The following is a 15,189-nucleotide window of genomic DNA, read 5'->3' as shown; positions in this document are numbered from 1 at the left end:
ATCATTTCAAAACACAAATGGTCTTAGAAAATTGAATTAACCCTTGGGTATAATAGCTAACGAAAAAGCTAAACAAACTAGTCCAGTAGACTTCTGAGGAATCTATAAACCTGTCTTTTTTTATTGCCTTGCCTGTTAATTTCTTGCATGATTGTCATGGTTGTCCTTTAATGAGGGGAAACAGGGCATAAACAACTTACTTTAAACCAATAACCTCGGGGTTGTTTTGTATGGTTCTGACAGTCTGGTGTGCAGAAATTTAAATTCAGCTTGTTGGCCCTGGATGAAAAAAATGACAGTCCCTAATTGTTCTTCCTATCTGTTGCTGCTAATTAATTCAGTTAGTATGCCTACAGGGAGAAAATATGGAACCCATAATTCTTCTGTGCAGAGGCGATGTAGACCTTTTGTCATGATGTTAGAAATTACATTGGGAGGAAAAAATTAGGGGCTGCACTGAAATTAACCTGGCAATATTGAAAATCAGAGACTAGCTCATTTAGATTTGAGAGGTCACCATCATATCAACGAAGCAATTGTAATAGGATTAAAACGTTTTTTCATTACACTCCTACATGGAAAGACTTGATATCGCAACTGTAAACGTCAAACTGTAAACCGAAAAGCACGAAAGGCAGACCTTAAGGGAAATACCGCCTGCTCATTGGCTGTAAGGAACGCCAATCCGTTTGGCCCCGCCTCTTCCCCCCCCCTGACCAGGCTCGGTTGAGGAGGAGTGCGGTTGGAGTGCGAGAGGGTCGCGGCCGCGATGATCTGACAGATGAAATAGCGAAAAGAAAGAGAAGGCGGGCGTCCTCCCACACAAAATCATGTTCCCCAAAGGCAAAGGCACCCCGGTGCCGTCGGACGGCCAAGCACGAGAAAAGTAAGCTCAGAAACGTTTATTTTATTTTATTTTTTCTACCTCGCAAGTTGTTCCCTCTTGCTCTCTGTTGTTCGCTGGACAGGCTAGCAAGAGGCGATTTCCTCCTACCGAGAATGGAATTGAATGAACCGCCTTGTCTGCTCGCCATTCCTTCCTCAGGCTGTGTTTCTGCTGCCTTTGGCTTATTGCTTGCCTCTTACACCTCCCCAGCCGATACCGTGTGCACGTTTTGTTGTATTTAAACGGCTGGTTGTTTCATATTTTACGGTTATTCAGTCGAGAATACGGCGGAGAAAACAATAACATCGCCTTGCTACAGTACATTGTTTTCTCTGTTGCGCTTCTTTGGATAGGCTACGTTTTTATTTCCCTCAGCCCTCATCAATGCCACCAGGATACTGTACTTAGCTTATACAGTGTGGGCTGGTGGGGTTTTTGTTTCGCATCACGACATGAAGCCATACTTTCGTTTCAGTCGTTACTTTTAATCTCTCATTGTGGTGAATCTTTACCAGGCTTTGGCTTGGTTACACAGTCCCCATTTAATTGTTTGGCATAGGCAGCCATTGTTCACAGGGCCTGTACCCGACTCCATTCAATTTGCCTGTAGAAAATTTAACCTACTCACATTTTATTTGCCAATTGGTGAGTTTTGTATTGACCTGATGCTGAATTAATTCTAAAAATGTTTTTTTTTTGTAACACAGGTTGGCTCTATACGTCTATGAATATTTGTTACACATAGGAGCACAGAAGTCTGCACAGACCTTTTTATCAGAGGTAAGATGGATTTTTAAGCATAAGTTCCTTACATTTCAACAATTAATCTATTAATTTATGGAAGTGAATCTTAAATGTTATGATCTTTCAGCAAGAACAATATGTTTTGTTTGCAGATTTTTTTTAAATGTGTTTAATTGACACCAATGACCAGTCCTTTCTGAATTCCCCCTTGTCTAGATCCGATGGGAGAAAAACATAACACTCGGAGAACCCCCTGGATTCCTACATTCCTGGTGGTGGTAAGCAATCGTGTTCTCTTCTCCCCCTGTAAACATGTCCATGGGTTGTTTGTGTGGTTTAGTTTGTTGTCGGTCTGTTTTTCTTCATGGCCTATCTTGTCCACAGTGTATTCTGGGACCTGTATTGTGCTGCACCGGAGAGAAGAGAGACATGTGACCACTCCAGCGAAGCAAAAGCCTTCCATGATTACGTGAGTGGTGTTTGCATGAGAACTGTTGCACGTATTGTTGTCTATCTTGTGCTGAAGAAGGCATCAAGTTCACTATCAAGCCTTAGAAGTGGCATGTCCAACTCGGGTTATGCAACGAATAGGAATATTCTGTCGGAGCAAAGTGCTCATAATCTCCGTTTGTCAACACTTAAATTCTGACAAAATCTCCCACATTCCCGTTCAAGTGTGATACAGCTACCATACTTTGGATTGTTGTGATCCCCTCCAAACTTTTGGCTAGAGGTATTTTTTATTAGAGATGTAAGTCTTTTATTTCACACAGTAATTTGTAGCTCTGTTTAGCTGTAAGTGAAAGTTGGGTGCAGTGTTTTCTTCTGGATTTACGAGGGTGGTCTCGGCATCTTATTGCTCCATCCAGCTGTCATCTTGCCCTGTCGGCGGGCCGAATGATGCGCCCAAAGACGAGCTTTATAGGCTTCTGGGAAAATGATGCTGATGTCAGCATGTCCTGAGTCAGACCTGTCGATGTGCTCTCCTCCTGAGCCACGCCGCGCTCAAGCACCCTGCCTCAGTCCCAAGAGGGAAAAACGGCCTGCAGTCTGTACCACCGACAACAGTTTCTCCTATTTGTGTCAAAATATAATACTCAACTTGATTTTTGACTCGAGCCTCTGACTGACTTGATGTGTAGTAGCTCAAGCATATGTTGAAACGTTATACCTGCAACACAACGACATAATCCTAAAGGATTTGAAACAGTAGAACGGTAGAACAGGTCTGGTTTGTTGAATTTATGAGATGACGCTCGGGACAAGTGCATCATTCAGTAGTGCGTTGCTCAGCTTGCAATGGCGCTTGCGTATTTGCATGCTATGGGTGATTTGCATGTTGATAATTATGCGTTTTTGGAGATAAAGGAATTTTCATGTGCTGCTGTTATTTCTAGCTTTGAGTCAGCATTCAGAAAGGAACATCAGAAAGAAGCTCATGCGGATCAAAGAAAAAATCTTAACTGCTTGTTAGTGGCTTCTGTAGTTCCTGTCCCTGTGTCTCTCAGGCTTTATCTGAAACGATTCAGTGGACAGGCAGGACATGGCAGAAAAAATACTGTTACCTGTCCAGGTTTTGTCGTATCAGCACAGATAAAGAAAGGTACTCGAGTTAAGGAAGCCTCCCCAGCTGATTGGTGCACAGCCCGGTGTGCGGGCAGGGTGATGATGTCTCGGGCAGGAAGGGGTTAAAACGGAGATGTTGGTCCTGCTCTTGGCAGATAGGGTTGTCAGGGCAACAGGCCTCCTGATCTGGCAGGTGACCTGGGAGCCAGGAGAGAGGCTAGAGCCGGGCTCTGCCCTTTCAGTAACCACATTCCTCATTATTCCAACTCGCCCAGACAAAGGAGTACTGCATTTCACTTGAGAACCGGCCTTTGCTCACCTAGGTTTGTAGTAATCGATTTGCGATGTATTTGATTGCCTTTGGTCCCTTGTTTGGGTTGGAGATATTTGTATTGTCTGATGATCGTGCTTTAAAATGTCGCCTACACAGATTTCAGATTGCTTTATCTGTTTTCCAGACATTAAGTACAGTTTCTACCATACAGATTCTATTCTTACATTTCTGTGTTTTAAGCAAAGCTGTAAGAACAACGTAACTCTCTAACCTGCTGTATTTTTATGCCTGCAAATCATTCTATAAAATCATTTTGTAATTTCTCTTGTATTATCGAGGGGGTAATCGTCCCTGGACCGGTTTTAAAAGAATAAACTACACAAAATAGAGACTGCAGCCTTTGGTTCGGCTGAGATCATTTTCATAACACGGAAAGCATTAGGCAAATGAGGGAACGGTGAAATGTCAGTCTGGGCTGTGTGCTGTGGTGTGGGGCTTTGAGAGTCTGTGCGGTCGGCTTTCCTCGACATCTTGTGGTTGCCCTTCGCTCTGATGTTCGCTCTCCTTGTGTTCATTTGTGGATGTTGGGGGGTCAGGCGTGTGTGTGTGTGTGTGTGTGTGTGTGTGTGTGTGTGTGTGTGTGTGTGTGTGTGTGTGTGTGTGGACAGTACTAGTCCTTGGGCCCTAGCCTTTGTCTAGGTGTGGGGGAGGTGACGGCTGCTCCGCTAGCCGGCAGCGCTCGTAAACCCCTGGTGTATTCACGCCGGGCCTGACGGACGCTCCCCGAGGGGCCCCGTCGCCATGGCGTCAGCGGCTGATTGATGGCTGTCATGGAGCTGAGGGGGCAGATTGGAAAGGGAAAGGGGAGTGGCACTGTGGCATATGCCCAGCATCCAGCGAGGAGCTGAGGGAATAAAGGGGGAGGAGAGGAGAGGAGAGGAGGGGAAGGGACCTGCTAGAAGTAACCAGAGAGAGAGGGAGAGAGAGAGCATCCAGCCAGGATCCGAAGTGGGTTTTATGATGTTGATTGATGGTTAAACATTTACAAGCTAAACATAGGGGCTGGTTTCTTCTGAGCGTCGGCTTCGGTGGAAGAAGTGAGGCTGTTAAGAGCAGGCTGGGTCAGGAGCAGGCTGGGTCAGGAGCCGGCGGTTGGGTGGTCTGTGCTGCGGCCCTGCCCCCCTCTCACTGCTTTCTGCACCCTCGTCCCATCCGATTTTTACTTTTTTTTTTTTCCTTCTCTCTGTCTCTCTCTCTGTGTCTTCCCTAGCCGTTTCACGGTTACCTCAGTCAACCACTCTGTCTCCGTCACCCTCCCCCTCCTCTCTCTTTCCTTCTCTCTCTCTCTCTCTCTCCCTCTTTCTCTCTCTGTATTTCCCTCTCCCCCTCTGTCTTTGTTTTTGTAGAGGGAGCGCAAGCACATCCGCCGCCACTCTGGCCTTTTGTAACCTCCTTACAGTGATTCAAGGAAAATTTGCCTGGCCAGGATTGCTTGTGTTCTCTTACACACACACACGCGCACACACACACACACACACACACACACACGCTGAATCAGGAGGGCGGGATTAGACCGTCATAAAGAAGGTCCCAGGGGGAGGTTGTAAGGTAGGCCCCAGACAAGAGCCTCATAGCCCAGGGCAGGGCTGAGACATCTGCCCCTTTCCTGTACCGGAGTCTGTGGACAGAGACGTGGCTCTGCCTTTCCCACACCGCATGCAGCATCAGGCTGCTTGGGACAGTCCAGTGAGCACAGCGGTGGGCTTTAATGGGACATGATAAGGATCACACACACAACATGCCTGGGAACCCGCCATGCACGTTACTTTCCAGGATGGCAAACAGTTCCTGAGTTCAAAAGAGACTACGTGGATCGTTCACAATGTATTGCAATTATTTAAGTCAATGTCTTTATAGTATGAATTTGTTTTGCCTCATTATCTCTTAAGGGTATACATATGAAACCCACCATATTGTAGATCAACTCTTGTCCGCAATAAGATGATAATAAACAGAATAATATCTACTTAAAGCTGCACTACACAAGTTTTTTATGTAAAATGTACCCGTCTTATCAGCCTGAATCACAATGTGGGGCTGCAACAGAGAAGAGTGTCCCATCCCCCCTAAATGAGGCCCTATAGATTCGCCCTATTTGCCCAAATGAAATTCTGGTTTCAGGTTTGGACACTTCTCTGCCCACAGGAAGTGATAAATCTGAACTTAAGAGTAAAATCAAACTGTCTCCTAAATGGCAGTAAGTGAGCACTCCATCCAGAGAAAGCTGGACTCATCCAACGTTAGATCTGCCTTTCTCATCCCTTTGGTATGAAGTGATCACAAACTGGCCGGGTTGGTAAACATGAGCGGGCTGTGTGCAGTTTACTGACGTCACGTAACGTTGCATGATTTCTGGGTCTCGAAGTTCAAATTTTTCGAAGAGCTGCCAACGTGCAAAGTCGCCTAGTGCAACTTTAACGTAGGAACAATATGCATTAAATTGTTACCAAGAGGTTCCTTCGAGCTGAGTTTCACATCTTCCTCTGTAGTCTTTTAGAATATCATTCATGACACAAGACTGCTCACCTGTAGCATATTGTATATTAAATGGTATTTTCTGGCGTTTCTTTGAAAACCATCCAAAAAAAATATGTATGACTATATCCACCGGTCACATTCCCAGACAAATGAGGTTCAGGTGCAGCAGTGGAACTGGGATGTACAGCAGATTTTTTGTATTTTCATTTTTTTCAATTGGTAGGAATCAGCTATTTTGTCTTGTTAACCAATGATTTGATTACTAGTCTTAATGGAAATGGTCAGTTTTGTTGCTGTCCAAGTTGTCTGAGCTCATTGGATGGCATACGTTTAAGGGAATTTTCAGTTACTATAATGTGTGAGCTGTAGAATTTCAGACTGGCATTGTAGTTTTGCATAGAATTATCAGTTGGGAGGCATAAATGGCTAAACATCTTCTAAATTTATGTTAATTGTAATAATTAGATTCTCAATAGACCTTGGATAATGTCATTGCAAGTCTGGCAGAGTGCGATTTGTGACATTTTTTGTTCCTTGAAAGCAGTTATTATGATAATTGGGGAAAAAAGGTGAGATCTTGTTCATCAACTTCAACACCACAAAATGCCTCCTTTGGTTCTGTTACCCATGCCTTGGAGGTTTCCCACAGAAGGAATTTTTCATCTCTCAGATTCGTCAAGGTCTCAATAAACCCAGAAAGAACTTGTGGTTTAGGCAAGAATTGTTGAGGTAAAATGGGGAAGGTCACTTTAAACTTCCACCATGTTTATAGATATTTTCCAGTGATCCCAAAGAAATTGGCTACATATTTAGTGTTTATACGGGTGTCAAAATCATAGTTAAAGTCCATTTATACACTGGTGCTTATTACTTCACATACGCAGGGATGTGTTTAAGCGGTTTGTGTTGGGTCCAGGCCACAGCTTGCTCTACACAGTGTGAGAAGTTTTCATTTTTTATTGGAAATTGTTACATTATTTTGGGGCCGTTTCTCCTTCATTGGACAGTATAGTTGAGAGTGACTGGTCAAGATGGATGAGGAAGTATATGGTATGCAACTTTAGTCTGCAGAGCCACTGAACACTTCACAAATTTTAATTTTGGTGCAGAAATGTATTACAGATCTGCAGTAGATTGTTTTGGAAAAATGTAGACGTTAAGCATGATTGAGGGGGCCTCCTCACATGTTGTTTGGATTACTGCCTCTTGCGTATCAGTGATTTCTCACACCGTTCTATGACACTGCTCAGTAGTATTCACCGACTGTGTGTGTGTGTGTGTTTCCCAGAGGTGGTGGGGCCTGATGAGACGTGGCTTTTCCCTGCGGCCTCACTTCTCTCCCTGCTGTGGTATTTCACAGTGGCCCTGCAGTGGCAGCCCGAGCAGATATAATTAGGGAGGGTGCAGTCGATACAGGGAGTGTGTTGGCTATTGACCAGCGATGTCTGTGGAGCCCTATGGCTCTGGACAGAGACTAGAAGTGTTTGCGTGCATGCATCTATGTGTATGCGAGTGTGTGTGCTGGTACATCCGTGTGGCGATCGGCGCGTGTGTTTGCGCTTTGCTTGTTTGTGTATACAATACAACATGTGAGTGAGCTGTGTACAAATGGGACACAGGACTAAAAGACCTCCTGTTGTTCTGCCTTTGGAAGCTAAACCCCGCAGCTCTGAAGACATTAGCTCATCTCAGATTGCTTCAGCTACAGGGAAGAAAAACTCAGTCAATTAGGAGCGTGTGACCGAAGCAAATGGCACATTAGTGAATTAGGGCTGCGGTTTGAGCAGGAAATCGGCCCAGCGAGCCCCTGCTGTGCAGCAGCACTTTGGAGCCACTGACTCAGTGAATCCCACTGAGGCTTATCTGATCCACTGGATCCTGATCAGCAGGGCTCAGAAGCCTCAATAAGGGTGTCTATTAGATTCCTCAAATGCGTTCTTCCTGTGGTCAGTGTTGCCATGAGCCTCGGTCATGGATGCAGTCTGATAGATTAAGTTTCCTTCGCCGTAAATGGTTAATGGTGTGCATGTGAGGTTTCCATATTTGTATTGAGGTTTGTTTTGTCAAAAAAGGTGGAAATATAACCAGAGACATCTTATGCTGTGTAGCACACAGAGAGGTTCTAATGTCGGTGGTTTGTCTGTTTTCTCTCCCCAGAGTGCGGCAGCAGCTCCCAGTCCTGTGATGGGAGGGATGCCTCCTGGCGAGGGCATGCCAGGAGGACCCATGCCCCCCGGCTTTTTCCAGGTCAGTCCGTCACCACACTGTCATTGTCTTCATTAGGGTTAGTCCTAAATCCCCCCTCTCCCCTATGCACTCGTGGTGGTCATCTGACGGTTTGGCAGGTGCAGTCCATGGTAGAGACTCCAGTATGCTCATGTATGATAGTGTTGTGACTATAATTTTTAAACGGTCCTTTACACCAAATGCATATGGAGGAGGGCTCATGGGAGTATTTTGGATGCGAAAACTGTATGGGCCAAATTTGCATATTTGCTTTGCAATATTCTGCTTTCATGTCTCACCTGTCCCTTTTTTTGTAGCTGAGCTGCTGCGGGCTCCACTTCTGTAAATGCCTGTCAGGCTTTCATATGTATCACAGAGCTGCAGTTCTCTGCATCGGTGTCTGTACTGCTTTGCCTTTTGCTTCGCTCTACTTTGCTTTGTGAATTTGTAGTAAACATCATAGACGTTCTGTCTGCTCGGGCCCCTCCAGTGTAGTAAACAGGCAGGCGTGGCCTGGCCATTTTCCCTAATGGAGAAATCGAAAGGTGCAGCACCCACTGTAAATCAATATCTCATGAGGATAAACTCTTGGCAGGCAACTGTGTGGAACCGGCTGTAAGAGGTGACATAAAATTGCAATGTTGCTCTGCCTCCCTCCGACCAAACCATGCACTTAAAATCCACCAACTGATTATGAACTAGAAGCCACAAGGCAGTGACTCATTATATGATCATGTTAATATCAGGAAAGCCAATTTGACATTAAAGTCTTTCGTTCACTTTCTCACTGATACATGAGCACGTACACGCACTCACACTTTCTATACCAGAATCCATTGGAGTAGTCTCAATTAGGCCCCTCACTCTCTGTCAGATCAGCAACATTAGCAACACAGTGCCGGTGTTTAGGGATGTTGTAAAGCTAATTGCATAGAGCTTAATTGATGCTGTTAATTTGGGGGAAATTAGCAGTGATGACATGCTGCATGCAGCAGGCTTCTTAATGCCTTGACTGACAGGCAAAAGAGCATACATCCTCTCCATCTCTTGTTTCCTTTCTCTCATTCAAGGCTATGTCATTCGCTTGCTATTCTCCGCTCACTCTCTCGCTTTCTGCGTCTGGAACAAGAAAATGAGCAGACTTACCCTCTCTTATGTTTTTTACATTTTTTTTTTACGCCACACTTTTGTTCTGGCACATTCCAACTGTCCTCTGTCCTGCAGTAACCCTGCTTCTCTCTCTGCCCCTTTTTTGTCACTTGTTTCTGGCTCCCCCTCTCTCTTCCTCTCACCCTCCTTGCTCTCTCTCCTTCTCTCTCCCTTCCTGCCATTTTGTGCAACGCCACAGGGTCCTCCTGGTCCCCAGGGCTCTCCTCACCCTCAGCCTCCTCCCCCTAACAGTATGATGGGACCCCACAGTCAGGTAACGCTCCCTCCCTCTCTCTCTCTCTCTTTCTCTCTGGCTCTCTTCTCTGTTTTGCTGTCTGCTGTCATTGGGGAACACTGGTTCTCACTGCTGATGCTTCATGCTTTGGCGTTCGTGTCAGCTTGATGCTTTATGCAGCTTTGAATAATCACACAGACACATACTTGAGAAATTAATGTAGTACTGTACTTTGCACAGATGCATATTATTTTTTATTTAAATGTAATGGAGTGATTGTTTTTCTTCTATAGTCCTTCATGTCGCCTCGCTTCGCTGGAGGTCCAAGAGGTCCCCCCATTAGGATGGGAAACCAGGTAAAACCTCAAACACACACCATGTATGCTTAACACTCATCCATTCTGAATACATAGCACTTATTTAAAACTACAATTTCATCATGTCTTTATGTTCAGCAGTATTCCTGTTTCACTCTCTTTTTCTCCCCTTCAGCCTCCAGGCGGAGGACCAGGCCCTCATCCCATGCTGCCCAACATGGACCCCACACGACCACAAGGTGAGAACCAACAGTGATCCTGAATGGGATTGTCTGCTGTAATAACATGATCTGGAGTGGAGAAATTATTTCCTGACTGTCTGTGTCCCTTCCTCCTTCCAGGCCATCCTAACTTGGGGCCGATGCAGAGAATGAGCGGCCCTCGAGGCATGGGGCCCATGGGACCCGGCCCTCAGGTAGGTGTCTCCACTCAGAAAGCATTTGTCACCACTGCCTTCAGTGGTTTTGGTGATTAGAGGCCTCATTTATAAACGGTTCCTATGCACAGATTTTGTGCCAGCCAAACCAAAGTTGTTATTATGCAAAAAAAATAGCTTAGGGGCGTCCTGCTGGCTCAGGTGCATACCATCTAACTGCAGTGTCCTGGGTTCGAATCCGGCCCAGGACCTTTGTCGCATGTCATCCCCTTCTCTCTCTCCCCAAACTTTCCTGTCTTTCTCCACTATGCACTATATCTAATAAAGGCAAAAATGGCCAGAAATAAGTAATATTTTTTTATCATATTCTTTGAAATGGACATACAGTGGAAACAACGGCTATTTTTTATAAATGAGACCCCTGATCTTTGGTTGTCTTCCCAGAACTTTGGTGGTGGGATGAGGCCTCCACACAACGCCATGGGTCCCGGTATGCCAGGAGTGAACATGTGAGCCTTCAATTCATTTTTGTTAAATATGCATATATTCTCATAAAAGTGCAATGTAAATGCAATATCTAACTGTGGTTTCTATTACTCTTACCATCTAGGGGCCCAGGGACTGGTCGGCCATGGCCCAATCCCAACAATGCCAACTCTGTGAGTACTTTTTTTCCTTGCACACACACACACACACACACACACACATACACCCAGAGCAATGCTGGTTCAGATTGCAGCCAAATCTGTTCTCAGTCAGAGCGGTAGCGGTCTAATGCGTTCCAAGGTTCTAGTCTGGGATGTAATTGTAGTATTATGTGTCCTGGTTTCCACAGACGGTTAGACAGACAGCCGTGATGGTATTAGAAGGATGATCAAATGATGAATGATGACGTTTTGAGGTATGGAAAGGGTTTGTATTCCCATTCCTGGTCTGTAATGTTTCTGTTTTTGGTTTCAGATGCCTTACTCATCACCCTCTCCTGGTGCATATGGGGTAAGAACACATCCTGGCATCTTAGCCTATACGTAATATTGAATTTCAACACAGGAAAATATAAATTCTACATACAGACTGTCTTATTTAAGACATGATTTACACATTAATTTGTAATGTGTCCTCATTTTGTGCCGCTCCAAAGGGGGCATCTGGAGGAGGGGGACCGCCAGGAACTCCCATCATGCCCAGCCCTGCAGGTTAGTACTCCCTCCCCTGCCCTAAATTGTTTAGCACCACCTTCCCATGCCTTAACCAATACTGTTTCTATACTTCATCGCAAATTTTACATTTCCAGACTCCAACAACTCTGGTGACAACTTGTACACCATGATCAACACTGGACCCGGCAACCGAAATAATGTAAGTCTCAACCGCTTCCCCTCTCTCCTTAGTCTCTCAGATAAATGGTTCATGTTGTGCTGCTTTCAGTGGTGGAAAGAGCGAGTCAAGGTGCAGCCACAAAAATCAGAAGAGCGTAATCATCGAATGATAATTAACATTCTATTTTTATACTCTGAGCAAGAGGCGAGCTTCATCTCTGTGATATTTCACCTTGTTAGCCATTTTTCCATGTCGTATTATACACCTTTTTAACAAATGCTAAAAAAAAAATCAATTTTTCCATTCCATCCATCATTACTTCTTCTTTCAGGGAAAACAGCATATTTTTAATGGTTACTTCATGCTGTGCCAGTAGGTGTACGTAAAAATTCCACTGAATATTATCATCACAGATTTTTGAACAACCCCCCCCATCATATAAAACCCTTCTCCTCTCTGGGGAAATGCAGTTATCCCATTGCACTTTTGAATGATCCCTGTTCCCATTGTGTCCCACCCCAACATCCTGTTTCAACTGGAAATGAGTTGAAATGCAACAAAATGCTCTCAAAGTACCATTTTATTGTGACTTTTAAGTCACAAAAGACACTGTATTCACTGCTCTTATTTCTAAAAATAAAACTTACATGAAAGTGTACGGTAACTACAGTTCCAGAGTATCTCTGGTCACTTTACTGTAAACCTGGTAGTCCTTTTTTATTAAGGCCTTCCCATTGTATGCCAACTGTGCTGTGAAGAAGTGGTAAGTAAGCCCATGCTGTCTTGTTTCCCCTCCAGTTCCCCATGGGCCCCGGCTCTGACGGACCCCTGGGGGCCATGGCCGGGATGGAGCCGCACCACATGAACGGATCGCTAGGTAACGCCACCCGCTACTACCCAGTTGCTGATAAACACAACATGGAAATGTTAGGGTTGCATTCTCGCACATTAATGTTTTTAAGGTCAAATTTTTGTCCACCAAGTTATATTTCAGTAATGGCCGATGGAACATTCTTCAAATAGAGCTACTGTATAAAAATAGCTTTCTCTTGGTCATGGAATGTAAACATGTTTGTTTCATTCATAGGCTCTGGTGATATGGATGGACTGAACAAGGTAAATGTTATAATCACGCAAAGATTATTTGCATTTAGAGAGCTTAATCTTGGATAAAGTAAAAATGTTACGCAATCAAAAAAACACTGCTCTCTTTCTGTCCAGAATTCCCCAAACAATTTAAGTGGCATTAGCAATCCTCCTGGGACCCCGAGGGATGACGGCGAGCTGAGTGGAAACTTCCTCCACTCCTTTCAGAGCGAGAACGTGAGTCCAATTTCTTGACAATGCCTCTCCTCAGCTAGCTGTCAGACGTCGGAGGAGAGACGATTGTTGACTGTAACTGGGCTTTGATGAAGCCAGAGGTAGAGCACTATTGACCGCATAGTAAAGCCACAGTCACAGCATATTAGCATCATTGACTGCAGTGGCACTGTGGAGAGCAGACCGGGCGCTTGACCAAGAAGTACTTGGTTGCAGTGAAGAGGGATGTGTGGATGTGTGTGTGTGTGTGTGTGTGTGTGTGTGTGTGTCGAGTGTGTTTTAACCCTCTCTCTCTCTCTCTCTGTGCCTCCGTATAGTACTCCCCTACCATGACGATGAGCGTGTGACCCCGCCCCCTTCAGTTATTTGCCATCATTCCGAGGATCTGAACTCACTATAGGACACGGCCAAACACATCAGCACCGAATCAGGGACAGGCGCCATTTTGGTTCCACGCAAATGCCAGAATGCTGATCGGAGAAAAACAAAATGGCTGGCGACTACTGCTCCTTGCTCAAAATGAAGGACAATTTCTCCATTCATCACAACCCCAAGTGTGACGAAACCAGCTACTGAAATGCATACATGACACGTTTTAAGTTCTTTGCAGAGCCCCCCGCCTTCCCTCCCCTCCCTTCCCTTCCCCTCCCCTCCCCCAAAGCAAAGAAAAAAATGGTCGAAGTTTACCTCTTGTACTTTTTAATTATTGCTTTGTGGTGCAAGATGTGCAGAAAATGTCTCCGCTTTTGTCACTAAAAACACTGGAGAGTGTGCATATGCATTGTGAGCTAGGAAAAACTCTTTGTCTTGTCATTTTACTTATAGCCACGCGTACTGTGTCACAAAAGTCAGGTGACACAGGAACTCAGAATTTGCCTTTTACTCTGTGGCCACCTTTATGGATTATGTAATATTCTTCCCAGTGCCCACCCCACTATTTAAAGAAGTTTCTAAGGGGAAACGATGTGAAAGAATAAGGCTTTTATCGTGACGACCTTTCACAGTTTGTAGGTGCTCAGATGGGTTTTTAAAATGTCAAATTGATCTAATTCGATCAATTTCGGTCTCTTTATTATAGAGAGCAATGCTATTCTGCACTCTTTTTGTTTTTTTTTGTTTTTTTGTTGTTTTGTTTTTCGCTGTTTCTTTCATTTAAACAGCCGGACTGCTGTTCTGTTCTGTTCTGTTCTGTCAAGGGAAACCAAACTTCGGCATAAGAAGTGAGTGCATGAATGCTGAGAATCTGTGTACAACATACTACCTAGTGCTGCTCTTCTCTATGTGGACACCTGCTTTAAGACGTGGTGTATATCTCTTTACCTGCCTGTGCTTAACACTCTGTGCTCTTCATCGTCGTAGCCTTCTGTGTTATTTCCAATTTGGTTGATTATGATGAAAATGGCTATGAATGAGTTGCCCATTGTAATCTCTCATGCATATTGGTCGTTCATATTCCCCTCTCCTGTATCATTGGTTGTTCTCTTGGCCCCGCCCCCTTTCCCCCACCCACCCCCATTTTTTTATATTTTGATACAATCTTTGACTACGTATATTGCCCCAGTTATTCAGAGTTAGTCAAAGCTTTCTAAACTGATTCTAGTAGGCATTATTATAAACTTAGCAGCAGTCTTGTAAATGTGATGATAATTTTGTTTCTTTTTTTTTTTTTTTCCTGTGAGCATTAAGCATTATACACATCTGTCCTATGTTGCCTTTATTTGCTGATATTTTTTTATTTCAAATTGAGGAAAGATTGCTTGTTAATATAATTTTACAATAACTTAATCACTTGTCACGTGTTTTTATTTGACTGATTGAAGATTCACACAACAGGTAGATTCAAAAGAAAAGAAAAAGTTGGGTTATTATCTGCTATTGGAGCGGTAGATATGACAAATATTTGCCTTTGAAACATCTCAACTGATGCATGAAAAAATACCATACAAAACATTGTGGTTTTATGTTAGAAAAGCCCAGGAAGGATCTATTTCCTCTGAGTCTTTGACTTGGATTTCACCCCCCCCCCCCTCATCTTACTCAAAGTACACAGCAAACACACTAACAGTGCAGAACAGTTCCTTGTTCTGGTAGGTGTGTGAAACGCAGGTGTCTGTGTACCGGTCCCACAGGCAGCGGCTGGCGAGCGTCACACCCCCGTCCCCTCCCCGCCCCTCTGGTGGCCCCCTCTGTCCCAGCGACACCAAACACACCAGTCTGTAGCGGGCGGGACACACCGTC

The 15,189-nt window shown here is 44.6% G+C and overlaps 1 protein-coding gene across 2 annotated transcripts; it reads left to right on the top strand.

The window, feature by feature from the left end:
• Positions 1 to 749: 749 nt before the first annotated feature.
• ssbp3b (single stranded DNA binding protein 3b) lies at positions 750 to 14,726 on the top strand. Of its 2 annotated transcripts, XM_071908573.2 has the most exons (18): positions 750 to 886; positions 1,594 to 1,666; positions 1,847 to 1,908; positions 2,015 to 2,099; positions 8,166 to 8,255; positions 9,583 to 9,657; positions 9,912 to 9,974; positions 10,111 to 10,174; positions 10,277 to 10,350; positions 10,756 to 10,820; positions 10,922 to 10,970; positions 11,272 to 11,307; positions 11,453 to 11,507; positions 11,606 to 11,670; positions 12,430 to 12,508; positions 12,719 to 12,747; positions 12,853 to 12,954; positions 13,269 to 14,726. In XM_071908573.2, the coding sequence occupies exons 1-18, from the start codon at positions 831 to 833 to the stop codon at positions 13,296 to 13,298; spliced, it is 1,152 nt and encodes a 383-aa protein (XP_071764674.1). In that variant the 5' UTR covers positions 750 to 830; the 3' UTR covers positions 13,299 to 14,726. The 2 variants fall into 2 exon arrangements, with proteins under 2 accessions (XP_071764674.1, XP_071764677.1); XM_071908576.2 differs by lacking the exon at positions 9,583 to 9,657.
• The last annotated feature ends 463 nt before the right edge of the window (positions 14,727 to 15,189 follow it).

The sequence above is a fragment of the Centroberyx gerrardi genome, chromosome 9 (assembly GCF_048128805.1).
Source record: "Centroberyx gerrardi isolate f3 chromosome 9, fCenGer3.hap1.cur.20231027, whole genome shotgun sequence".
NCBI lineage: Eukaryota > Metazoa > Chordata > Actinopteri > Beryciformes > Berycidae > Centroberyx > Centroberyx gerrardi.
Note: the sequence above shows the minus strand (reverse complement) of the source record. Positions and strands in the feature narration are given on the sequence as shown.